This window comes from Anguilla anguilla, chromosome 9 (assembly GCF_013347855.1).
Source record: "Anguilla anguilla isolate fAngAng1 chromosome 9, fAngAng1.pri, whole genome shotgun sequence".
Classification (NCBI taxonomy): Eukaryota; Metazoa; Chordata; class Actinopteri; order Anguilliformes; family Anguillidae; genus Anguilla; species Anguilla anguilla.
Window position 1 is genome coordinate 5,396,897 of NC_049209.1, and position 27,956 is coordinate 5,424,852.

The window sequence follows — 27,956 nt, forward strand, 5'->3', positions numbered from 1 at the left end:
AAAACAATACCCTGCCTCTCAAGTAAGTACACTAATCGAGAGTAAATAGGTTATTGCAGAGGTGTGGTTAATGGAAAATACTGGGTGTGGTCTAAAAAAACAAGGCATGCATTTTGTGTCTCTATCATTCTTCATATTTTCCATTTTACAATACAATATAATGTATAATTGCCAATAGGCATTTGCCCATCGCTTTATGTGAAACTTGATGACGATCTTTATTCATTTAGTGCTAATGTCTGTGTTGAGCTCTGAGATACACACATCTGTGAGCGCTGCCAGGTGAAATCTGATTGGCTCACTGAGAAAATCAAAGTCCGGCAAAGAATCTCTGACACACATTGCTTTATTTTCATTTGTTTTAAAACTAAAAGAAGCACACTTCAAAAATACCAGGATTTGCTAAATACTGACAAACTACACCACAAATATGAGAAAGATATAATTATATAATTTTTTTTTTTAACTGATGAAAAAGTAACTTTTTTTTTTCCAGTTTGGATGAAGTGTAAAGTGTTGCTAAATCGGTACTTTAGCAAAGATTGGGCAGTCAGGTACCCTTTAACATCACGGTTCAAGTAAACAGTGATCAACCTCAGTGTTTCCACATTGTGTTTCAGGGCCCAGAAGTATGATTTTGTTTTTTTTCACCTTTCATACAACAATTTCCCACTGAGAAAAGAGTTAAAATACTATTGTAAAATTGATCACTATTCAAAGCAAAACTGTCTAAAACCTTCCATGGCCCACCTGACTGTACACTGAGTTAAAACTGCTCAGATGTTAGAGTCTTCAAATATTTTTTCACTTGTTTTTCAAAATTCTTTGAGTCTTACTCAGAAAGTTTGTGACATTTACAATAACTGTTTAGCTTTTATACACAGTTAAATGTTACAAGTTAAAATGACCATAAATGGCTTAAAGCCAGTATTCACAATGCATCTTTTTTTATTTTTTATTAAAGAACAGCTACTCACAGATATTTCATGAAAATCATTGTAAAAGAAGTAGATTTGAAAATTTCTTCCCTTGTAGTAACAATCACATGCCTTTTGCTGTGCGAAGTACCAGAAGCCAGCTTGGAGGGACATAGATTTCGACTGAAAACGTGTACAAAAAACATATAACTTACGAAAAATAAATTAAATAAATAACTCAGACGACACGGAAGTTCCACACGGATGCATGCCTTTGTACAAACGCTTGGTTGCTCCAATACCAAATACAAAACAGCAAAAATTACGAGATTTAAAAAACAATAAATAAATAAATAAATAAATAAATGATGGGGCATAGAATACAGTACATGAGACAAGTGATGGGCGGAGTCAAGAGTATGGGGGGGGGCGAGGCGGCCTCTGAGAGCACAGCGAATCAGAGAGCGGTGCGGTGGGTGTGTGCGGGGTGTTTTTTTTTCTCCCGTTAAAAAGAGGGGCGTTTTTCGGGGGCGAGGGGCTCAGTGGCCCTCGGTGTTGGGGGGCTTGGCGTCGTGCTGGGGGGTGCCGCCCGGGAGCCAGGGGGAGACGGAGCGGGACGTGGTCTGCTTGGCCATGCTGTAGTGGCTGATGACGGTGTAGAAGCGGCCCCTGGAGCTGCTGTCCTGAGCCGTGTAGTAGGCCTCCAGGGACGCGGGGATGCAGCGCTTGTGCTGAGGGAGGGAGGGGGAGAGGGGGAGAGGGGGAGAGGCACAGGGACTTTACTCCACAGATTACCCACACACGCACATACACACACAAACGCAGACACACACACACACACACACACACACACACACACACACACACACACACACACACACACAAACACACACATAAAGACACACACACACACACACACAAACACACACATAAAGAAACACACACACACAAACACACACATAAACACACATAAACACACACACACACACCCACACGCAAACACACACATACACACACACAAACACACACATGCACACAAACACACACAAAAACAGACAAACGCGCACACATGCGCACACACACACACAAACACAAACACACACATAAACACACACACACACACACAAACACACACATAAACACACACACACACACACACAAACACACACATGCACACACACAAACACACACACACCCACACACAAACACACACATGCACACAAACACACACACACCCACACGCAAACACACACACACACACACACAAAAACAGACAAACGCGCACACATGTACACACAGGCGCACACACACACACACACACAAAAACAGATAAACGCGCACACATGCACACACAAACTCACACACACACACACACACACACACACACACACACACACACACACAAAACACACACAGGTCCTTTGTTTCCTCCAGGTGCTTGTAAAAAAGAATAATGCTAAATAGAAAAACACAGCAAGCTATTATGTTCCCAAGTGAAAACTTTTATTTGAACCTGAACAGCACTATATAGTCAAAACACTCATCACTGCTTGTGGATTAAAATAATTATATCATTCAATAATTCTGTAGTGAGCATAATAGCAATTCAATTCAATTTTATTTTTATAGCACTTTTTATTGACATAGTGTCACAAAGATGTTTTACAATGAAAACTGAAAGGAATTCTGCTTCATACTTTAGTTAATAGTCCTCCCTATTCAATAAACATCGGCCTTGATTCTACCAGTTTTCTTAAATGACTTTTAAATAAATGCGAGTGCAATTTACATTGTATAATATTGTTGATATAGAGTTAAGCAGCTATGTCCCGTAGAATATTTCACCCCGCAGTGTAAAGCCAACAAAAACTTCAGCTCCCTCTGTGATTGCAGCCAAATGAACCTCACGTTTTATGTTTTTGGGGGCCAAGCAAAACCAACAGGCCACAGTAGTAATTGAACTCAAATTACGCAATAAAGCACTGCACGCATGGGCCCTGCCAGTGAACATATTTGTGGTGAACAGTCCCGGTGTTCAGCTGAAAACCTGGCTACATTTGGTAGAAAAGTGAAAGATTTCCAGCCAACTAGGACGTAGCCAGGCTATACCTGGGTAAAATCTCCGCTGTATTGTGATTATCCTTGTCTGCTTTGGTCAGACTGTTTCTCAGCCTAGACGTCCACCTCTGTAGATGTCTAGATTCCAGCTTCAGCTCACCGGGACTCCTTACCTTGTAGATGAAGCCGTCCGGGCAGCTGTGGTCGTAGGTGAAGGCCTTGTACACCACCAGGAATACTATACAGGCCAGGAACGCCAAAGCCAGGAAAATGAGGATGGTGACCTGCGAACGATTCACGACATGACTGGTCAGATCGGCAAGCAAACGGCCTCTTTTATAGCCTCTAAACAGCCTCTCATAGGCAAATAAACAGCTTCTTTTTATAGCGTCTAAACAGCCTCTTACAGACAAACAAACAGCCTCTTATAGGCCAACAAACAGCCTCTTTTTATAGCGTCTAAACAGCCTCTTATAGGCAAACAAACAGCCTCTTTTAATAGAGGAAACAAGATACAGTCTGAAGAGGTGGGTCTGCATTATGTGTTGGAAGATGTCCTCACCACTTTGGGAAATCTGTGGGCACAGGGAGAGGTACGGACAGGCGTTGTGATTGGGAGAAGTAACCCGTCAGGTGGGAGAGAGCCAGTCGCCTCGAGGTCAGGGAATGGACAGGTCTGACAGGGGGTTTGAAGACTGGCTGGAGGTATGGCGCTCCTACATTCACTGCAGCCTGTAGGGCTGGTGTTTTGTGTTTGAGGCTGACAGGAGAAAACAGCCTCATGCTCACTGTGTCCTTCACTGAAGAGAGGTTAAATAGATGCCGATTACCCAACACCCCCCAGCTCAGGGGAAACTGCAGTAACACAGCCACGTGTGCATGCGTGTGCGTGCATGTGTGTGCGTGTATGTGTGTGTGCGTGCGTGTGTGTGCATGCGCGTGTGCCTGTGTTGCGGGTGGTTGCTTCACCAACGGGACCTGGAGATCAAATTAAGACCTTGGGAAGTGCAAAACCATTTATGTCTCCCTAATTAACTCACACTACCATCGCCATGACACCCCACCCCCCAAGACATTATGCAGACTGTCAGATCCCGTTTGTTTCCTCGCCGTGAACCGAATGCAAATGTAAAGGAAGTATAGCGTATTGCATGCCGAAGCACACACTGGCTCTCGGTGGAAGCGTCTCCGACGAGACCGTTTTTTTGTCAAATGGAGGCTTTTCGGCGTGACGCTCCTAAACAGACAGGTCCTGTTCGAGCACCCGGGGGGACTGCAGTCATGCAAATTTATGCACCGTTCCTTCGAGGCAATTCAAAGTGTAACTCCGAAGAGATTTCGATTACCGGCAGTGATTGTTGCATCAGCATTAGAATGTTCAGTTAAGAATATTTATATTGTGATTTTACACCTTAATGGGCCAACTCAAAGCTCCCCTGAAAGTATGAGAATTATGACAATTTAAGTGCTTTGCACTGTTCTGTATTGTAAAGCCCTTTTCACCAAATGCTTTTTCCACCCGAAGTGATCTGCATGTGATTGTGTTCCGCAAAAGCCCCTGCTTTGGTTTGGCAGGGGGCGACAAACAGGCCCCTCCTACGATAGGCTTAAAGAATGAGTAATGGTAGACGGTGCTAGAATGAAATGGCCAGTGAGAGATCAAGAGTGACTCACCAAGGACCCGCAGGTAGGGCTGAGGAAACCGGGATTGTGGGAACTGTATGCTCTGTGCAGTCACTGAGCAGAACTACACTTCACCCAAGTGCCGTACTGTACCACATTCTCAGGTCACAGCTCACGAAACCTCACTTTTCCTTCACGAATAGTTACCACTTTTAAATGGATCTTTCACGTGTTCAGAAATACAGGGATATTCTTGATTCCAGGATATTTGCACACAGCGGGGTTTTTTAATGCCCTCACAACCCTGCTTGGTTTGTTACAACATTTTTTTCCCTCCCGAACTGCCCTTTCACAGTAGCCAGTGCGTTTATTAATAATAAATTGTGACATTTCCGGCTCAAATATGAAAACCTTTGAAACACTTAACCAAACAAATATTCAAGATTATGCATCAATAATTCATATCGCCCAATATGCTGCGCCAGCGACACACTGTATGTTTTCATATTTCAATGACCTTTTACATCTTTCGATATTTCAACGGAAACATGAACCTTTCAGCATTACGTCTTATGGGCTTCATTTGTTTCACACATAAGAAATATTTCCTCATAAGCAATATTTCCTCCCTCCACAAAAACGTTTTTTTTCATTCACTACAATTTGAATGGTTTTGGATTTTGATTAGCATCTTTACTTATATAGTATATGTACATTCCAGCATGATTCCCAGCTCCACATGAAGTCTTGTTAAACGCACATGCTGTACACTGTCTCTAAACAGCTCAGTTTAATGAAACAAATGAATTCCAAGAGGTAAGACAACAATAAATAAACAATGAATATTAATATACAGGGTGATCTGTTTTTCACATGCATGGTATAGCTGAAGGATTGCCTATTTATAATTTAATTTGCACCTCTGGGTGAAAGCAAGACTAACAGGTAACACCACACACCGTTTTAAGAAGGCATTCAAGCTAACAGGTACGGGCATTAAATCTTATTCTTAATATGTTCAGCAGCTCAGCTGTCAAATTGAGGGGTTAACAGCAGTTGTGAAACATTTCTGCCAGGATCTAAAAAAATTAGAATTTCTTAATATTCACACTGAAGTTATAACTAGGGAATGTTTCCCATCATATGCTGATCCTGAGCTGGTGTCATGATGACTGTGGGTGTCAATCAAACAATGGAGTCCATGACTGGTCAATAATGAACCACCCACACTGCTGCCTGATGATGATGATGATGATGATGTGACTATTGCTTATTAACTACCAAGCTAACCACGATTGTGAAAAACGTGGTTCCAAATTACATTTCAAATGAAGCGGCCAGATTTTTTTTTTCTTTTGAAGTGCTATTCATTAGAATCTCGTTGTTCTCATCAGGAGAATAACTCTCCAGTATAGTTACTATACCGTTGTCTTTTTCTTTGTTGTCAGCTATTAGCATTTTATTAGCAAGCAAAATTACAGAGTGGGCGTTTAATAGCCATTTAGTCCAGAGCTGGGTGGGTGTAGTCCATTGCTTGGCTTCATTAAAACCCGAGTTTGTGCGTGTGGGAACTCTCATTTTCCCTGTGGCTTGTCTCCTGACCTTGATATGAACCCGTGCTTAATCCCTCTACCGTCTTCATTATAATTGGTCTGGAGCCGAAGCCTCAGCAGGTGATCAATGAAACATAAAATGGACTCTTAACGGGGGTACCTGACTGATCCAGCAGCTGGAGGCATATGCCTGTCTAGGCGATTCAGCCACGCTTGTGTACAAGCAAACACGGCTAGCACAGTCAGTGAAACTACGATAGGCTCATTAAATCATTTAAAATTAAATGGGTTCATTCTGACCGAAAAGGAAACACGTTTACTTACCAGAAACAGATTTTGGTACATTTTTTTTTTTTTTTTTTTTTTTTTTTGTAAGTTGGGAGAGGCCCAGTATTATATACACCCAGCTGGTGGCTTGTCACTATTGCGTTGTTATGGGATATAGCTTGATAAGTTGCTAGGCTACCACACTGAGCACTACTGTCACAGAGGACTCCTTACATTATAATGCAAGCGGTTTATATTAGTGCCTAGAATGCTGATCTAGGATCAGCTGATGTCGGCAGAAAACACGTATAGAAAATACTATTTCTCTTTCATCACATTTCCAATGACAGTATAAGAGGGTGGAATACTGAGTCACCTTTTCAGAATATACTTTCTACCCAGAAAGAAACCTAGATTTGGAAAGTTAAGCAGTGATATCTATGAATTCTTCATAGCATAATATACAACAGGCCTAACCTGTGAAAATAAGTTTTGGCTGAGCTTTAGAAATAGGGAGTGTATATATGCTGAGACCTATATATACATTTTTATTTTCCTGTATATTTTCTGATAGCCATCTACATTTCATCAGCTCAAACCAGTCTGTGGAAAAACACATTTTTAGGCCCAGTGATTGCAAATTCAGTGTTTGTGTGTGTGAAGAAATACATATATATTGACCAGTCCAGCCAGCTCCTGAATCAAAAAAAAAGCAGTAACACAGTACAATGATCACATCTGGGTTGCAAAACTATTCGTTTTTTTCTTCCCTCTTTTCCACGAATCAGAAACTGCACTCACGGACATCCCCCCATGAGATTGAGCCGGGAAGGATGATTCAAGCATGAATGGCTCCGGTCATCTCCAGAATGGAAAACTGAACTTCGTCGCCTGATAACGTCCGCTGCAAAATTCTCATTTTCAAAAAACGGTCATTTTGTCCCTGAAGTGAATCGATACAGCATGCCCTCGGCGTGGCCATTTCAAGCCTCTGATTGTACGGACTGCTTTTGAGCAGTTAAAACCTGATTTTATTTTTCTTTCTCTCCTTTTTTTTTAAATTTTATTTATTTTGCGATGACCGTATTAAGGATGAAGATTACTCCGTTATCCCCCCAAATCTTCTTTATTTCAGAATGCCGCCCCCCCCCCCCCCCCCCCCCCCCCGAGACAACAACAGAGCGCAGACCTTGAGTCGCGAAAACGACTTTCGGCAAATGCCGGCGACGGGGTCAGAGTTCGACAAGCGCCAGGGCTTCGACGGTCGACGAGACGGACGCAAAAACGCCCGTCTGCTCTCACGTGTCGCCTGTCTGTTCTCTCTCTCTCTCAGTGCTCAAGGTTGTTGTTGTCAGCTGAAATCCGACGTCGATATAATCCATCGGCCATAATCCCCCTCCCCATCCCCCCTGACACGGGTTTATATCCAGCACCTCGGGTCCCTGCTCTGCACCGTATATTAATACAGCACATTTAATATTTATGCTCCCAGAGACTTATAGGAATTCATAAGAAGCCTGAGCTGTCACCTCAGTATTCTTGTTTTCACATTTTTTTTTTTTTTTTGGTGCCTGCTGGTTGATCCCCTAGAGCTCACTGCAGAGGTCTGCGCATGCGAATTTCACTATAGGTCAGTCTGGCTTCCGAACACCTCAATTGTTCCCCTCTCACCCCAATTTCGGCATTGCGGAAACCCATGAGAGCCTTCGCCGATAAAAAATAAATAAAATAAAATGAAAATAATTGAAAAAACGTTTTTTTCCCCATTTTTACAACACACCTCAACGTCCAAGCCACTTTATTTAATTTCCCTCCGCCCTTGAGCCAAGGCTGTGTAGTGAAAGCAGGCGGAGAGAAAAAGAAAGAAGAAGAAGAGAATTCAGCAATAAGGGGGTGACACTCCTGCTGTTAACCTCTGTGACAGGCAAGAGCAATCAATAGCAGATTGCTTCTGCAGCTCCTCCTGTGTCACCTATTACACCATCAAGGCATTCCTAAACGCTCTGAAGGGTTAACGTGTTTTTATCCATATTTTTATTATTATTATTTTTATTATTATTATTATTATTAAATATAATAATAATAATACTAATACTAATCATTTTATTATTAATAATTCTTATTTTATTTTATAGGTTATGTAAAATGATGTATTCTGTCCTATTCAGCATTGCTTGTTATCTTCTATCCAATAAAGGTTAGCCCAGTAACCGTGTGAGTCAGACGCCAATACATCACAGTCTGGGATCTTCCCACAGGCCTTCAGCTGAAAACAAAAAAGGAAATAAGTAGCTGGACTTTGAGAAAGTAAGTTTTACTTCTCTGCCTAATGAGGTGGTTGTCCTTGGTATTGACACACACACACAGTCACACAGCCTCTCTTAGAGGGGATAAAGGATCGCTGTAAACAAGTACAGTGTTTTTATTAAAGCATCGACTCTGTCAGCAGGTGTGTTCTTTCCGCAGAAATAAAGACCCTTATAATTGGATTAAGTGTGAATCGTTTTCCTGGAGTGGACTGCCTCTCTATTATAAGACAGGGGGTGGATTTTTCCTACTCAACCCAATTCCCAGAATAAGTTATTTTACTATTTGTGTATGTGTGTGTGTATGTGTGTGTGTGTATGTGTGTGTGTGTGTGTGTGTGTGTGTGTGCCCATATGATTTCGTACAAACATTTCTTTGTATTAAAGGGGCCAACAAAAATTACTGTTCTTTCCAGGTATATGAATCATATGAATGTTTTTTGCACACCATTGATAGACAAATGCAACCTGAACTCATATTACTGTGTTGCCATAGCATCTCAGACTGACAGTCAACGGCTGTCGCCTACAGTCAACAGCTATCCATTATTTCACTACCGGACAAGACAAAAAACAAATAAACAACCTTGGGACCTCCAAACTGACATTGCAGACTAATTTAGCGCTGACTGCCCGAGCAATACATCTACTTTTAAATTCAAAAAACATTTCAAAGATAATCCAGACATCTTACAATGAACTTGACTTTCTATTCAGAGTGAAAATCACTGATTTCACAAGACTTACGAAGTAGGTTGATTGGGATATGTGGCTAAAGTCACAAAAACTTAGCCTCACAAAATGCATGAACCAGAAGAAAAAGCAAGCACTTTTGAGTCCTTTCGCAAAAAAAAAAAAAAACAAAGTACTCTCACAACCTCACATTTTTTCCAAATGCAAGATGAAGCACTTTCAGTGTTTCCAAGGACCCCAGGGGGGGAGTCTGAGCACCACACTGTCGGTGCCGTGATTCTCGTGGAGGCGGAATCGCATCTCATTAGCTGTTTAACGGTTTCACTTGCCCCAGACAGTTTACATAGCTCACATGTAACATTTTCCCATTCAGGCAGCTGGATATTTACACAGTAAGCACTGTAAAAAAGGAAGGTGAAGGTATGATGACCGACAATTAACAAACCCATCCAGCCAGCTGTTTAGTTGAAGTGCAATGGTACAATGTGAACTTCTAAAAAAAAATCGGTCCCTTTAGTGAACACTCTCCTTCAGTAAATTATTTTAAAAAGAAATTAATCAAGAGGTGTTGAGGGTCCCAGAGGATGGGGATACTGAGTTCACCTTCTGTCGGCTCGTAACTAGGCCAGGGCCGCCCAACCCTGCTCCTGGAGATCCACCATCCTGTAGGTTTTCATTTCAACCCTAATTTGGCACACCTGATTCTGGTAATAAGCAGCTCAACGAGATCGCTAGCTGTTGAATGAGGTGTGCTTTGTTATGAGGGGTGCACAACTGTATCTATGCAGATTACACAAGTCAAAGGCACGTCTGCGTCTACCAAGAAAGATAGCAATCCGTATAGAGCCACAGTACAGGTGGAAAGCAGTCTCCTTTTCCTATGCATAACAGTTAGCACACAGGAAAGGTTGAAACATTAATTTGGAGTCAGACACTGCTGCCCAGTGCAGTGTAACGGTCACCCTCATTTCCATGAGGGTAGGCCAGTAAAACAGGCACGGATGAGCCAGGAAATCCGGAACGTCAGAACAGTCCTGCAGCGAGAAGCCAGACCCCAGAAGGCCCCAGAGCGGAACCAGAAGACATTCCCTCAAGCGTAGCTTAAACTCAGCACCAAGAGAGGGTGGCGCCAGTTTCCTGATACAAGGCACAGGAGTTTAATGGCTCACTCAGGCGTGCTTCCCATTGTCACGGAAGAAGGAAGACCAGCTCAAAGACCATGTTCCTGTCGGCCAGGGTGCTGCTGGGTAACAGACTCCCAGGAAACACAACGGCACAGCATCACTGGAGACTGGCAGATGAATGAGTCATAGTCACTCATTTCCTGTGTTGCCAGCCTATAATTGCAGGCCCTATTGCATTAAAAACCACCCAAATTATATCCTTGCCACTCAAAACTAGAATACCAGGGGGTCGTGTGCATTTGTGATCAAATGTCTCCTATTGTCAGCAACAAAAGTTGATGAAAAGTAGCACAATTGTGCTGAAAAAAACTCCCAATCTGGCCATGCTGCTCATTGCCACCATCACCTATGGGAGGCCAATCAAGTCCCAGAGATTCAAACAGAAAAACTGGGATCCAGGGGGTATTTCACAAGGAGGATTACTTACAGGACATAGCAGTCCATGTCCCGGTTTTGGGAGGGTTCCAGGTTTTACTCATTGCACTTATCCAGTCAACTCAGTAATCCTGCTTTGTGAAACATCCCCCCAGGTCCCAAATGATGTTATTATACGTTTCTCTATATATTCAATCTATTTTCAGTGGATATGCTTATTTTGCTTCAGTGACAAAGAGGTATACGCGTTCTACGGATTCCGAAAAATGCATCCGTTGAGAAGATGTCTGGGGATAAACACGTTAAAACGAGTGCGCCCCCCCACCCCTCGACAAGGCAAATGGTAAATGGACTGCATTTATATAGCGCTTTTATCCAAAGTGCTTTACAATTGATGCCTCTCATTCGCCAGAGCAGTTAGAGGTTAGGGGTTAGGTGTCTTGCTCAAGGACACTTCGACATGCCCAGGGCGGGGTTTGAACCGGCAACCCTCCGACTGTCGGACAATCGGTTTTACCTCCTGAGCTATGTCGCCCCCTGCGCCACAAGCTGCCTTACAGGGGTCCCCCCTTTTTACAGACAGGAAAGCCCCAGGGCCCCCAAGCTGAACCCCCCCCCCCCACCCCGTCACAAAACCTCCTTTCGCTTTCGCTCCGATCGGAAAAACAAAACAAAAAAAAGGTCACCGCAACCCGGCTCCCCGGCAGCGATTTCTGTCTTTCCGTGTTTGTCTTCCCCTGTTTTTCACTCGCTTTCTAGGCTGTTAGCGCACAGGCGTTTTCCCACTGGTGCGTCCCTACGGTAACGCGCGCCAGCCGCTCCCTCGCGGCTCGCACGTGGGAGGGAAGTCCGTGGAAGGCTGGCGGAGGAGGAGGGGGCGGAGGAGGAGGAGGGGGAGGGGGAGGCGCGGGGGGGGGGGGGGGGGGTACAGCTCAATAAGCGAATCGATAGGCCAGCGAGCGCTCCGTGCTCCGTGAGGCGCTGCGGGCTTGCGGGTGTCAGCTCCGAACTCATAACCGAAGAAAAATGACTATTTTGTTTTCCTTAGCAACAATAGCAGGGGCAGGAAAAAACGCAATTGAGAAACTATCTGCGCTATTAAGCCTTTTTTTTTAACGAGTCTTCGGGACACGCTTTTTGGGCGCTCAGAAAACATTTCTGAGAGGACGGAAGACTGCCGAGGGTGAAGCAGAACCAGACACTGGGACGTTATGCACCGAAAATGAGAACGCTAAAAAAAAGCATTAATCCCTCAGTCTTACGCCAGTCTGTAGATGAGCTAAGGCTACAGAGAAAGCGATGACATCAGCAGTGACTGGCGGCAGGGGAGGGCACACAGAAGCACTGCGCATCTGGGGACAACAGGAAGTGACACACACACACGCAGACACACAGACACACACACACACACGCATGCACGCACACACAGACACACACATGCATGCACGCACACACAGCCACACACACACGCATGCACGCACACACACGCACACACAGTTACATGAGCGCCTTTCTCTAGCACCCTGTGAGGCGACTTATCGTCCTAAACAAGCAGCAGACAGACCTTCGCGGGCGGCTCGTACCACCACTCAATGTTCTAATCAGGCTAACCTTCGGACGGGAACGAAGGAGCGCAAGGCGACGGGTGCGAGTGGGGGGTGCATAAAGTGAAGAAAATGATGTCTTAAGGTTTTTTCGTCGGCGTTGTGTGTCTGCCTTCGACGCTGTCCGGAGACGCCGAGGAGAGAGACTCTTCCTGTCTCACTCGCCCGGTCTGCCTCCAGCTCCGCACACGTTTGGTTTCTCTCCTTCCTTTCAAACTGCCTGATCCTTCGCAGGGAAAACACTGCAAATTATTTGTTCCCTTGCATAAACTAAACAGGCAGGACGTTGTAAAAGGAAAGGCGAGGCCCAGAATGCACTTGCACCAAAAAACTTGGACGGGCCTTCTGAACTCACTGGCTGAATGCCTGATGGATTTTTTTATAGGTCTCCATACCCTGATTTAAGGCCGATAAAGTGGATTGTTTAGCAGTCGATCTGCACAGCGGCTTAGAACAAACAGGAATGAAAAGAGGATTTCTGCAGCGACAAAAACAGCCCTGACACACATGCACACACACACCAGCGGACACACACACACACAGACACAGACACACACACACCAGCGCACACACACACGCATGCACACACACACACACACACACACCAGAGCACACACACACACACACACACACACACACACACACACACAGACACAGACACACACACACCAGCGCACACACGCATGCACACACACACACACACACAGGGACACAGACACACACACACACCAGAGCGCACACACACACACACACACACAGGGACACAGACACGCACACACACCAGAGCACACACACACACACACACACAGGGACACAGACACGCACACACACCAGCGCACACACACATGCACACACACACACACAGGGACACAGACACGCACAGACACACACACACACCAGAGCACACACACACACATACACACACTCACACAGACACACACACACACAGATACACACATGCACAAAGGCCCAGAATGCACAAATGAGAATCCCCTTTACCCACTGCAATAAACACATCAGTAACGGAGCTTTAAGGATATGTTAATGAATATAAACGATAATGCGATTTACTGGAAAAAAGCTGTATCATTGAGAACGATGTCCCTGGAAAGCTGGGAAGTGGCAAACGTGAACGTTGCTCCCTGAATGATTAATTAGTCTCAGAATCTCGACAAACAATGAGCAAATCTCTCAGAAAGCATTATTCTAACAAGATATTCCTCATTAATCCTCATTTGCCACTTCAGGTGCTTAAACATCTCGGATGTAGAAACGATTCAGGGGAGCCATCCAATCTACCCCTAGATCAATGATTCCTTTAATTTTGAGTAATGACGTTTGAAGCAAGCATTTTTTTTCTTCTTTCTCTTTTATTTTTTAAAAGTCTTTTTAAACGCTTACACGTCACAACGAATAAACACAGAGCGGTTTTCCCGGAAGCAGTCGCTAGCCGCCCTAGCGAAAAGGCGTGTTATTCAAAGCCGCAGTACGGAGGGACGAAAGAAGCCCTGCGCTGCTTCTTAATGCCCACCTCGGCCCACAGGCTGGAGACCCGGTTGGAGACGCTACCCACAATGCACCGGGAGCAGAACAACAAGCCGCGGTCCTCACGGACAGGCTAACGGCTAACAGGGCCCTCTCACGGCACGGGGCCTCCGTCACTTAGCGGGCTAATGATGCGCGGGGGGGGGGACACGGGGGGGGGAACGCGCTCCAAACACGAGCGCCGGGCCACTAATTGGTCCCGCGGCGGGGGCACCGCCGGGGTCAGCAGGGAGGAACGCGAAGAAACAAAAAACCGGAGGGAAGGTGTGTGGGGACAGAGCGAGGGAGCGAAGAAAGAGAGAGAGAGGGTTAGGGAGAGAGAGACAGAGCGAGGGAGCGAAGAAAGAGAGAGGGAGAGAGAAAGAGAGGGAGAGAGAGAGGGAGAGAGAGAGACAGAGAGAGAGAAAGAGGGAAAGAAAGGGACAGAATGAGAACAAACATGAATGGAGAGAAAGAAACTGGTACAATGGGGGTAAGGAAAAAAATAGAGTGAAGGAGGCAGAACAATTGGGACTGAGAGAGAGAGGGAGAGAGAGAGAGAGGGAGAGAATGAGAACCTAAATGAACGAAGAGAAAGAAACGAATAGATTGGGGTAAGGAAAGAAATGGAGTGAAAGAGGCAGGACAACTGGGAGTGAGAGAGAGAGAGAAAGACAGAGATAGAGAGAGGGGAGAGAGATAGAGAGGGGAAGAGACAGAGATAGATAGATAGAGATAGAGAGAGAAGGACAGGCTGATAAATGCTTCAGCAGACAAAAAATCTGCAACATACCCCTGAAATTCAGGTAAATGCCACGTGGCATGGCTTGGTATCTGATTGGCTGGCAGAGCCGATCGCTGGCATAAACATTATATGCAGTCATTCAGGCCTGCAGCCATGTCTGCGAATAGCTTCTTCGATCACACTGTCCTCGGTCTGGTTCACAGGCTTGTTATTGCAGGACCAGTGAAACCCCAGAGCCGGCTCCGTTGGTTGGTGAGCATGTAAATCAGCCGCAGAATCATATATTCCATTCGCTGTGATCATTTCTCATTTCTTATTTGTTTCTCTCGAAGAAATTGGTAAGAGGACCGCCGTGAATAGGCGATTTGAGAATGACAGGGTGGAATTTTAGCATTTCCGTTTCAATGAATGGAGTTTTCTTTCGAGATTAATAATTCATTAACCTCAAGCCAACATACACAGCAAGCATTACAAAGATGACAATACAAATGCTTTTCTTTAACAAGGCAATTATAGTAATGGAGCCACCAGTCGTCTAGAAAACAAAAATCCAATATGAGCCTCCCTTTGATTTTACTCATATATTCATCCTTCTAAGTTAAGAGTGAAAAATCTGAAAAGCAGGGAGTAGGCCATCTGCTATCATAAATCATCTTTGTCATGGTTCAGTTCAACACCCTATCCCTTGTGTCACTTCAATTAAGGTGTCCTATTTGAAATGATAAACGACTAAAATAAATTAAAAATGCAATACGAAAAGATAATGCAGAACCAAATGTTCGGTTTTTTTTTTACCCCCACAGTACATTCTGTGTCACATCCTAACCCTATGAGTGCTGAGGGCATTTGGCTCTGGAAAATCATGATTATGAAAATTAATCCAAGCCTCGCTCAGTTATCAGTTTATCGTGTTGTGCATCCGCAGACTGACCTAAAAATCTCATAAATCTCTCTTGAATTTCATTCTGTTTTTCTTTTTTTTTTGGGGGGGGGGGTTGTTTTTTTCCCCCTTTTATACGTTATCGTTTTTTTCTTTCTAGAAACTTCAGCGCAGAAATAACACCCTCATATATCCATGTCCTGCTTCCCCCCAAAATTGTTAAATAGGTTAAAGGGAGGAGGCCAAAAAGCTAAGGAGCTGAGGCTCGTTATAAGCAGAATTAGCGGACCAGATTAATCATTCGGTGACAGCTGCGGTCCCCTGGACAGCGAGGTCAGCTCCTGTAAAGCAAAATGTCCGCCCAGCCCAAATTAGCACGAAATAACACACAGCAGGCGGCCACTCAGTGCTGCAGTGTTCAGCGCGATTTCACAGCCTCACCGCTAACAACCGTTATTTACGGGCTCTTTAAAGTTCATTTTAACACCCACACACACGCACACGCACACACACACACACACACACACTAACACGCGAGCGTGCACGAGCACACACACAAAACAACATGCGGGCGCACACACACATAATACACACACAGACCCACACCCATTTTGAAAAATGAAAGGCTTGGTCATAAATCACTGCATGACTGAGGTAATAGGATTTGTATTGTGACACAGATGCAGATGCAGATTGGACACAAAAGCCCCCCATTCCCCACGAGACCAGCCAAAATGAGTCAATTTCCGCTAGAAAAAAACTGGGGGGAAAGGCGAGTTCCCCATACTGCGGGCCTGCAATACGGTGATAAAAATCACATTCATAAAAAATATCCATCAACAGGTTAGAACATTGAAGACTGAAGTTCAGCAAAATAAAATGAACGTGTTTTCCACCACCTTAAAAAAATTTTTTTTTTTTTTTTAAAACAAGCAATCTCTCGCTGCAACCTGAAAGTACGACAGCCACCCATCAAGCGTACCTCGTTCTGTCTGAGCGCCGTATTCAGAGGTCACGTTATCTCCCTGGCACACGCTACCGACAAAAGGCAAAGGTACAAAAGGCCGACTTTTATCACTGCGCGTCAGAAGGCCGTTTTTCTTCTTCCCTGGGCCTCAACAACAAAACAGGGCAGACAGGCGCAGAGAGAGAGAGAGAGAGAGAGAGAGAGTCGGGCCGGCGTGGAGGGATGATGTATGAAAGATGCACACGAGAAGCAAAACCAGTTACGTAACGGAGAAATCTCGAAACGCTTCGTCTTCCCGTGATCCGTACCCCCCCCATCCCCCCCTTCTCTCGCTCTCTCTCAAACCTTGAATCATTCACTCCCTTTCTCCCTCTCCTCTCTTGCTCACTCCCTTTCTCCCACTTCAATTTTCCCTCCCTGTTCGCAGAGTGATATAAAAAAAAATAAAAATAAATACATATAGAAAATCAGTAAGCGCTGCAGCCCCAGAGACTCACAGACTGACTGGATGTGCAGGGCTTGTACCAGCTAACAGCTCCCAGCCTCTCTGCTGCTTCTGTAGTCTACAGCATCTCTGAAAAGCTTCGCTCCCTCAACTGCACGCCATTACAATCCCCCAGTCGTTCCTGTTATCGTTTCTATTTTTCTATCTTATTCTATCACATGGCAGGAAGCTCATCACAGAGAGATGTGCGACTTGTGGATATGATCAACGGTTCCTTTCCTGCCTGTTTAATCTACTCGATGTCCGTCTGCTGATAAAAAGAAAAGGGATTGAGTTTTGCTGCATCAGTGACGAAGGACACTAGCAATCTGACCACTTTTTTTATTTGCGGTTTTGAAAAACAGAAAAAAACTGTTCTGTTTTTACTGATGGTGGAGACACAATCCATGTTCTCGCTGGGGGGGGGTGTGGGGGAGTTACTGTCTGATCTCTTTCCTCAGTGCTCGGAGGTTGATGAAAATTGAACGGTTGGATCAACAGCCACAGACGCTGCTGGGCACACACCCAGTTTGATGAAAATCGCCATACATGATTGGCACAGCAGTGTCAATACTGAAACCAATCAAATTATGTGGTGGTGGCATAGAAATAACTACACCAATCAAATTCTGTGTTGGTGGTCTAGAAATAACTACACCAATCAAACGCTGGTGGTGTAGAACTAACTACACCAATCAAATGCTGTCAATCAAATAAATGGCATCATACATGTCATACAATCACCATACACTCCTTGTCACAGCAGTGTCAATAGTGAAACCAATGAAATTCTGTGTTGGTGGTATAGAAATAACTACACCAATCAAATTCTGTGTTGGTGGTCTAGAAATAACTACACCAATCAAACGCTGGTGGTGTAGAACTAACTACACCAATCAAATGCTGTCAATCAAATAAATGGCATCATACATGTCATACAATCACCATACACTCCTTGTCACAGCAGTGTCAATAGTGAAACCAATGAAATTCTGTGTTGGTGGTATAGAAATAACTACACCAATCAAAAATGTTGTGCTGGTGGTGAAAAAATAACTACACCAATTAAACGCTGTGCTGTAGATATTTATACGTATGTATGATATTTCTAAATGTTGTTCCTGCATCTGAATTTTGTGTCAGGCTGCACTGGGGCATGATACAGGAAATGAACTGGTTAATAAAATGGGTCATCAGCTTGGAAAGGTTAGAAGATTATCCCAGTAAGTAGGCTTATGAAGATACACTCAGCCCGTGATGTGATTCATATTCCCATATACGGATCACAAAATAATATTCTCATGATGCAGTATGCAACAAAAAAAAAAAAAAAAACAGTTTTAAATGAATGAAAAAAAATACAACCCTGAACTCAGGAAGTCTACTATTATCTGAGCTGTCCACTCTCTTAGCAAAAAGACTTTACATCTCTTGGGCGTCTTAGACAGTTTTGATGTTATTCCACAGACATCAGAACACTCCGCTTCTTTGAATTTTTACTGAACAAAGGCTCGGCTGTCTGATGAAATAAAGACTACAGAGATTCAAGTTGATTCCCTGCAGAGAACAATATTCATACAGTAGAGAGTCAACACAGTGAGTATTTCCTCTATAGGACATAACCTGCCAAATAATCCACAGGTGGGACAACCCCCACCCCTCACAACTGTTCACACATATTTCCATCTGATGAAGACAGATGTGGAAAGCAGGTCTTCATGAACCCAACATGGGTGGAGCCTCTTATATCGTTAGGTGAATGGCTGATCTGAGCCAATCACAAAGATCGGCACAGGTAATGATTGGCCGCATATGGCAGACGTGAAGCTTCGGACTTCCATCAGTAAATGTAAATGTAAATGTAGAGGGTGTATAAACAGAGGACATCAAAAGACCCATTGCTCATGAAAAAGTTTTAAAAAGCAGAGCAGCTATGAAAATAATCTAGTTAACAAATACATTTTGGGCTTGGGCCCTGAATTTCCCATCAGCCACTTCCACAGGAAGTGGAAACTTCCAAACTTCCAACGGCTCGTCCTTCCAGTTACCCCACGCTTCTCACCGTCGTCGGGGCAACAAAACCAACTGCGAACGGCTCTGTCTCTGGGTTTTTTTTTTCTTTCTTTTTGCCCTTTCCTGTCAGTGTTCAGCTGACCCGTTTTCAAATGCCTTCATCTTACTTTGCGCTCGCTCCTCTGACTTAATGCGAGAATTCGTCAAAGAGCACATGAATTATGGATTAGATCAGCCTGTCTCCCCCGCTTATATTGGCGTGTGCATGTGTACGCGCACGTGTGTGTGTGCGTGTGTGTGCGCATGTGTGTGTACATGTGTGTGAGTGTGTGTGCGCATGTGTGTGTACACGTGTGTGTGTGTGTGTGCGCATGTGTGTGTACCTGTGTGTGAGTGTGAGTGCGCATGTGTACGCGCACGTGTGTGTGTGTGCGCATGTGTGTGTACATGTGTGTGAGTGTGTGTTCGCATGTGTGTGTGTGTGTGTGTGTGTGTGTGTGTGCTTTTCCACTCAATCTTGCCATGTCTCTTTTCAGAGGAGAACATTTTACATTCCACATCTCACGTGACAGATGTCAGTGACACCCCTCCCCCCACCCCAACCACTCCCGCCCCTCTCCCTGAAAATGTCGCAGGTAAAATAAATCACACGCATTCAGCAGGAGCACACATGTACCCATATGCCACAAAAATAATGCACTTTCGCTCTTACTGAAAATCGACCTGAGCAACTGTGCCAGCCAATCAGATGGAAGTAATAAACACAAGGACTTCCTGTTCAAGATGGTGGAGAACAAGCACCCACGGAGTGATCGATTTTTGTTTTTTTAAATATATTTTGCGCTTCAGTTGTCAGCAGTACGAGCACAAATTCCAACCTGCACTGAGCATAACCTCATGTTTACACATTTATATTATTTATCAATTTTGAAGAAAGAAAAAGGCTTTCTGAGAAAATTCTGCCTTCACAAACACTTCAAACCGTGTGGGTAAAATGTATTTATGACTGAATGGGGGTACTGCTGGAAGGACGACCGGCCCCTGGAGACAGTTTCCATTCCGCACTGCCAGAGGCAATCGGAGGGGGGGAAACAGAGGGGGGGTGGGGTAGAGTTTGGGGCGTAATATCCAGGGCGAATCGTGTTGATCAGACAGGCCTCTCACCTTGAGTCTCTCAGAAACGCCGTCGCTGAAGCTGATGGTGAACTCCTCCACCTTCGGCGCCTTCTTACTCTTGCTCTTCTGATCCGTCTGATATTCGGTCCGTGTCTTCACCACGACCTGAACAAAAAAAGCGACAGTGAATTCATTAATAATCATGTGATCTTCTCACATCCATCCTGCCCCCCCCCCGCCATCCCCCCCCCCTTCCCGCCACACCTGTACTGACAGATCTGCGATGCGGCGGCGTGCTTTCCGAAGTGCAGCAGCACCCGCCCAATCGCATTTCAGGGATAAAGTTTACACCGCGTCCCCGACGCTTGACATTCTGTGACAAATTAATTAAACGCCGCCCTTCTTATTTCTCCGGGTTTTAATAAGGAAGTCGGAGCTTGCAGTCATGACGGATCAAGGAATGTGTTTATTAAATTAAGTCCTCGGGGGCTTCCAGTTCCTCATTTAATGGCGGGCTTGGATTCAACCGGGTCCGTGACTAATTCTTTGTAAAAACGCACTGTATAAATAGAATCTGATTGATTGAAATTTGATTATTAATATCCTAAAGCCTGCTGTGAACGAGCCTCCTGGACCAAAAACCTCCCCTTGCTGTTCTCCTGACATGTCCTCCAGCAACTCCGCCATTTCATTTTCCCGTCCGAAATGCGGCCCGCCTGCTTCCGTTTCGTCGCGCCCCACCTCTGCAATTTGCTCCACGAAATTGGAAGAGGCCGTTGCATTACCTCTGCTTTTCCTTCTGCGAGAGGTAATGAGCGCACCAATGGGAGGGGAAGCCAGCCCCACCCCCAGCCCCCAATTTGTAATTGTAGTCAGCGACAGGCTTCCATAACTCAGGGGAGGCAACGGTTAATGTGATTTGCTGGATTACATCCGCCACACAAATCTGACGACTCCGAGCCGGCGGCTCATTCGTCTGGGGCTCGCCGGCGGACGATGACCCGCCAACCACTCTCCAAACGGCGCGCAGAAACGATGCTCGCCGTCGAACGCTTCTTCAGCCATCCAATGGGGTAGATAAACAAATGGGGTGAACCGGTTAAAACTGGATAAATTTAACTGACAGCGGAACTTGGAACTGTAGTTGCGTATACGATATACACCCACAACAAAATGGGAGCCACTCGTGTGGTTCGTGCTCTAGTTTGTCTCTGATACTAAATGAAATATTAAAATACTTGTTTGTGGCTCTAAAATATGTCATCCCTTTGTGAATTGGTCTAAGAGTCCTGGACGTAGACCTACAAATTTGACAGCCCGATTTGTTTTGATTATTTCGATGGCCCTACGCAATAGCGCTTTAGGATCAGGAAGATCGACAAGCATGCTCCACCGAGTCCATTTGATGAGCCCTCCAATTTTGTTTTTGACCGAATTCGAGGGAACACATTCGGAACCAAACTAAACGGTTCCTTACATTTAAAACGTACATTCGGTTGATTTTTAATTCTACCGTGCATCTCCAGGCAGCTCTGAAAACATGAAGACCACCCCAACGCATCCTCTTCTGTCCACCTTCAGAGACATCTACACTCAGAGAAGACGAACAACTGCCAGCGTACGGAACACTCACAAAGCATCTACACTCACACATCTTTCTACTAACAGGCGAGGTGATCTCTATTCAAGGGATTTTTACGAAATTCTGGAACCGAAGTATCTTAAAAGCATCTCATCAAACCCACGTAAATCCAGCTGGAAACATCACAAATCAGCCAGCGATTCATGACACGCAGCATTCAGGTGAAAGTGGAAATGTAATATCGCAATCAAAGTTCTAGAAGCTGTTTTGCGGTAAACCATTTCCGGTAACGATAGTTTCTGATCTAAAACTCAAAATCGAAGCAAAATGACCTCTAGCCTCTAATTCTAAATCCGAGTTCTCTCTCCCTTTCTTTCTCTTTCTCTCTCTTTCTCTCTCTCCTCCACAACCACCCCCCTCCCTCACCACTCTGCTCTTTTTCCTCTCTGTGCAACTGTTCGCAAAGACAACAGCAACACAATCCTCCCTAGCCACCGTTTGAAATGATGTAAACACTTACAGGGATATTACCCACCCCCCCCCTCTCCACCCCCTCCCCCCGGGGCACCATATAGGAACTACAGCAGCCTCGCGGTGGTGGCACAGGCCGTATGTACGGTCCAATAAACCCATAATTCAAAGCTGAAACAGCACAATGGCCTCAACCACCTCTTCTTGTCGAAAAACAATCATCGCGAGCGGGTATAATCGTGCTGCTCAGGTACATTGCTCAACGTGCCACAGACACTCAGAGAACGGGGCATTACTGCAGGCACAGAACCTGAATATTACACGACTCATTTTCCAGCAGACACCTTCATCTGGATTTTTTTTTTTTTTAAATTCTAGCTGACACCTTACATAAACGGCAGCCTATCTGTGCGTGTGGGAGCAAGCGAGCATCCGCAGTACAAGGTGACGTCAACCCCCCCTCCCCCCCAATCGACCCCCCCCCCCCCCGCGCGCGCGCGCGCCCCCCGCACCCCCTCCAGAATCACAACAAGAGTACAACAGAGAACTCAGCACAGTAAGCTGCTGCAATCTCCTGGTGTATATGAATCGAGGACCAGCCGTTCTGAAACCCAGAGAGACAGTCAGTTAATAACAGTACTCACTTATGCAGTCGTTTGGATGAGGAACAGAACCTGAAAATTCCCATCTAAAGACTGACCACTGCACCATCAATTTCAGTCAGAACAATAGCCCCATCTGCTCTTACCATACATCTTAATAAACCCCCAGTGAGTGAATGCCTTCCTGCTTGTTATAGTGCTTCTAATCCTTTATGTAAAAATGGAAATGGTTCAGTGTTTAATATGTACTACTTCACTGTTGTGTCGCTATTCATCAGTGAATGTAAATGAGTGAGGCTAAATGTGCCAGAAACCTATTAATACCAGCAAAGAAAATAATGATGAACATGTATGTATATATGTGTGTATGTATGTATGTATTTATATATGCATATATGCATGCATGTGTGCGTATGTATGTAAATCAGGCTGGTGGCAACAGAAAAGATGTAAAATTAATGTTGTGCTAGCTAGGTGGTCAACACAAAATGAAAAAAAAACAGCTTTTTTTCAAACTGACTTCTGAATGAACTGCTCCCACTGCTGTGAGGATCTGTTTTTATCGCAAGAAAGTATATAAAGGCTAATCGGTACAGTGCTGTTACAGGCCACTCAAATTAACAGGCTATGTCTGAGCCCAGGGATACACCAGCCCACTGGAACACACATTGCAATACACCAGCCCACTGACACAAGCATTGAATATGCCAGCCCACTGGAACACATCAGCCCATTGGTGCATGCATTGGAAAACGCTGGCCTATTGGAACATGCTGTGGAATACACCAGTCAATTGGAACACACTATGGAATACTCCAGCCAATAGGAACACGCTGTGGAATACACCAGCCAATAGGAACACGCTGTGGAATACACCAGCCAATAGGAACACGCTGTGGAATACACCAGCCAATAGCAACACGCTGTGGAATACGCCAGCCAATAGGAACACGCTGTGGAATACACCAGCCAATAGGAACACGCTGTGGAATACACCAGCCTATTGACACAAGCATTGAATACACCAGCCCACTGGAATATGCTAGATCACTGGAACATGCTGTGGAATACGCCAGCCCACTGGGACACGCATTGAATACGCCAGCCCATTGGTGCAGGCAGATTTTCCCCAGCAGACCTCTCGCTCTTCCGCCCGAGCTCACACCTGCCAGGGCACACGTCCGTTTCCGCGGTGACGGATGAGATAAAGACTCACTCCGCTGACACGTTAACCTTCAGCCTCCCCAGGGATTATCCTCAGTAACACACCGAAGACCACTCCAGCTGGCATGTGAGTCCAACAGCCGTGCCCCACCCCTCCTCAACCCCACCGCCCCCCCCCATCTCCACCAGCAGAGCATCGAGTGAGAGACCCCCCACCCTCCATCAGCAGAGCATCGGGTAAGAGCCCCCCTTCACCACGTCCCACATTTATCTGCAGCTACAGTTCCGTGCTAATTAATTTACGTGATTGCAGTCGTGTCGTTTCCAAATATGCCTCTTCGTTTATGGAAACGACCATCGTGGGCCTGAACGAAGTTTACGTTTGTCAGCTTTCCAGGGGAAGCAAATTGGATTTCTGCCACATCCGATATAGATGTGTTTCACTGTGCAACGTCTAAATGCCAAAAAAAAGTCACATGAAATCTGAACAATTTGGATTTATGCAACATTTGTTGGTGGTATTTACCAGATGAACACGCATGCAAGTTGTGCCTGTATGGCTTGGATGGAATTTAGTGAACCCAAGGCATTTTGCACATCCTTTTCTTTGCCAAGAAAATCACTGCATAGGTGCATGACATCACCAGGAGCCGAAACACAGAGGGAAAACCACAGTATTTGTGCCAGTGGACTCAAAAATACCATCCAAAATAACATCCTTAATATCATTACTAACATCCCTGGTTGCACGTGTACTTGTGTGTGTGTGTGTGTGTGTGTGTGTGTGTGCATGTGTGTGGGGGGCTTCTGTACAAGCAAATGTTTTGAGAACGCAATGAATTGTTCATGGATAAACAGCTCAAGAGTGACCTCAGCTAATTTGCACATGCGTATCATGTCATAATAAGTCCCACACGGGAGTTGGATATAGGCTGCATACACCATGACATCACAAAGGGCTTGTCTGAATCATGCGATGACACTTTTCAGAGCATTGTTAGCAAGAGCATTATTTTTAAAGGTACCAGGATTCTAATGCAAACCACTGAGTTTCCCTCAACGTGGAGAGCAAGATCTGCACCTGTTCATTGCTCAGCTCTTCATGTGCTTTTTTGACTGCACCTGCTCACAGCCGGTTTGAGGGGCTATCCTCCCCTCTTTCACCTCCCCCAGCATTAGGCATCTGATACAGCTTCCACCTCCGACAAGCTTACATCGCACTCGTACATCACAATGGACGGATAATTATTTCTGGAGAGGGTTTTTTTTTTTTTTTCCTGGAAAAATACAACCTGACAAGACTGTCATAGCGGCATGCCTGAGGCAATAGCACATGAAAAAAAAAAAAAAAGACCTACTGGACCCAGATCTCCTGATTGACACGGATCTCCTGCTTGACATGGATCTCCCGGTTGTCAGGGGATCGAACTAAACAAGAGGAGGCCAACCCAGGTCCCAGAGAGCCGCAGGGCCTGCCGGCTGTTGCTGTACCTCCGCACTTAATTAAGCAATTAAAGCAGCTGATTACACAGTCAAGTTACCTCACCTGGGTCCCGTTTTACGAAGCAGGATTACTGAGTTAGTTGGATAACTGCACTGAGTAAAACCCAGAACCCTCCCACATCTGGAACATGGACTGAAGTAAAAAAAAAAAAGAGCTGTTTTCCGGGTTTTACTCAGCGCAGCTATCCAGCTGACTCAGTAAACCTGCATTGTGAAATAGTCCCCCAGGTTTCTTGGGTCTAATGTGGTCGTTGTGTTTAAGGTGAAAACAAAAACCAGGAGACCCTGCGGCTCCCCAGGACCAGGACTGTCCAGGCCCGTTCTAAACCCATACTGTAAATTAACTAGATTCCCAGAACTCTGAGTCACAACCCCAAATCTCCAACATCAATGAGCAGGTGGAGGGTCTTTCCACATTCATCACAGAATGAATCCTTCACAATAACTCTTAGATATATTCAATATCAGAGCTGCATCTATTCTTAACCGTATTATTTCCCTAGGAGTTGGCAACCCTGACCCTGGAGCACAGAGATTGTGCTTTTGTTCTATCTTAATTCCCCTAATCCACATAATTTATCTTAATTAACACAGTTGACTATGCGCTGGAGGATCTCAGAATTTCCCCATTCAACATCTAAACATCTAAATATTTATGTACATCCATCCATCCATTATCTATAACCGTTTATCCTGGGCAGGGTGGCGGGGGTGCTGGAGGCTATCCCAGCATGCATTTCAGATTCCTGATTTCAGAATGAGTTTTGGAGGTATTGGAGAAACACAAATTTAAACCCATACACAGACATCACTTATTTACATTCCACGGAATCAGATAACATTAATATAAATGATAGAAGTGGTTGACGGATGTCGTTAAAGGTTTGAGTATGTTTTGTATTATTATTCCACGTTGTTTACTGAGTGACAGTCCTTTGTCCTCCGGACGCTTGATTCTGCTCATTATGACCCAGTAATCACTGAAAATCCCATGAGAAAATACTCAACCCAAACAAAGGGTTAATATAAGCGCTGGTTTATCGGGTGAGACCGCAGACAGCAATTTCAACGTGACAAGAACTGGCTCGCTATCGTGTTTTTTTTTTTTTTTTCCCCCACAATTTTGCCCCAGACAGCGGTGACGGCCATAAATGAGCTCGTCTTCAACGGAAAATGGCCATAGATGTTTTCATTTTTTTATTATTATTTGATCAATAAACAGGCAAGAGCCGCGTCGTAAAGAATAACAAGCTCAAAACAGAGACAGCGGCGTCTTTTACCTTGTCTGGGGCTGGATACTGAAGTTGATTGACATCCAGGGGCGTGATGAGAGGAACGTTCTGAAAGCCGTCCTCCACACTGGCCGCTTTGGCGCCTTTGTCCTGTAAATTACTCCCCAATTTAACCATCTTCGGCAAATCCCTGGCGTTTCAGTATACTCCCTTAAAAGCAAAGACAGAACAGACGCGGATCAGTCATCGGCAATCAATCAGGCTTTGTTTGTCTGACACCGTCTGCGAACGGAACTGATTGTTTTCCTAAAAAGCCAATGATTCGAAAACATTTCTTAATCGTGTTTTCTTTCCGTTTTTTTTATACCCATCACAATGTAACATACCTGTCCTTGTATACAAGCGTAAAATCCACACCACTGGTTCTCAGATATTTCGCTTTCAGCGCATACGAAGTATTCTAAACATATTTCTTTGCACATGCTATTTTGTAATACAGCAAGTACAGACTATCCTCCGCGGATAAGACCTAATTATTGGAAACGGTTAGTTGACATTTAAACATGTTAGAAAACAGTCATCTATGCAAAATATAAACAAATAATAACGCGTTCTGACACCCATAAGACAGACAAAATTGCAAATGGGCTCAAGTTCCAAACTAACGATAGACAACACAAGAGAAAAGCTAAATTGTTTTCTTATTTCGGTTCACTACATCTGGCTACACCTGCAACCCTCCATCCATCCTCTTGAAGTAGCCCGCATATAAAGCATTAAAAAAGACAAAATATTTAAACAGTACTTACTGGATCAATTATATTGTTCAAAGCAGCCACTTCACTGTAATGCAGATTCAAATCCTGTATTCAGGCTATATTTCACACAAAAAAACAGCGGTGAGAGAGACCAGATATGTAGTTACGGACGGAGACGCGCTTAGAGCCTACGTTCAAAAGAACTGCTTGACGATGAGAGGAGCGTAGCCAGGGAGCGCGCTGCGAAACGGACGGCTGGCGCAGCGTCTAGCCTGCAGATCCCGAACACAAATACTGGCCCTTTTGCTTTGCAGTTGGCGCCACTAGGGGGATTT

The 27,956-nt window shown here is 44.8% G+C and overlaps 1 protein-coding gene across 1 annotated transcript; it reads right to left on the reverse strand.

Annotated features, from left to right (window-relative positions):
* Positions 1–328: 328 nt before the first annotated feature.
* Positions 329–27,956, reverse strand: nsg2 (neuronal vesicle trafficking associated 2). Its single transcript, XM_035431607.1, has 5 exons — positions 27,673–27,956; positions 26,912–27,073; positions 20,358–20,474; positions 3,149–3,259; positions 329–1,648 (listed from the first exon to the last, which is right to left on the reverse strand). The coding sequence occupies exons 2-5, from the start codon at positions 27,038–27,040 to the stop codon at positions 1,457–1,459; spliced, it is 549 nt and encodes a 182-aa protein (XP_035287498.1). The 5' UTR covers positions 27,041–27,073; positions 27,673–27,956; the 3' UTR covers positions 329–1,456.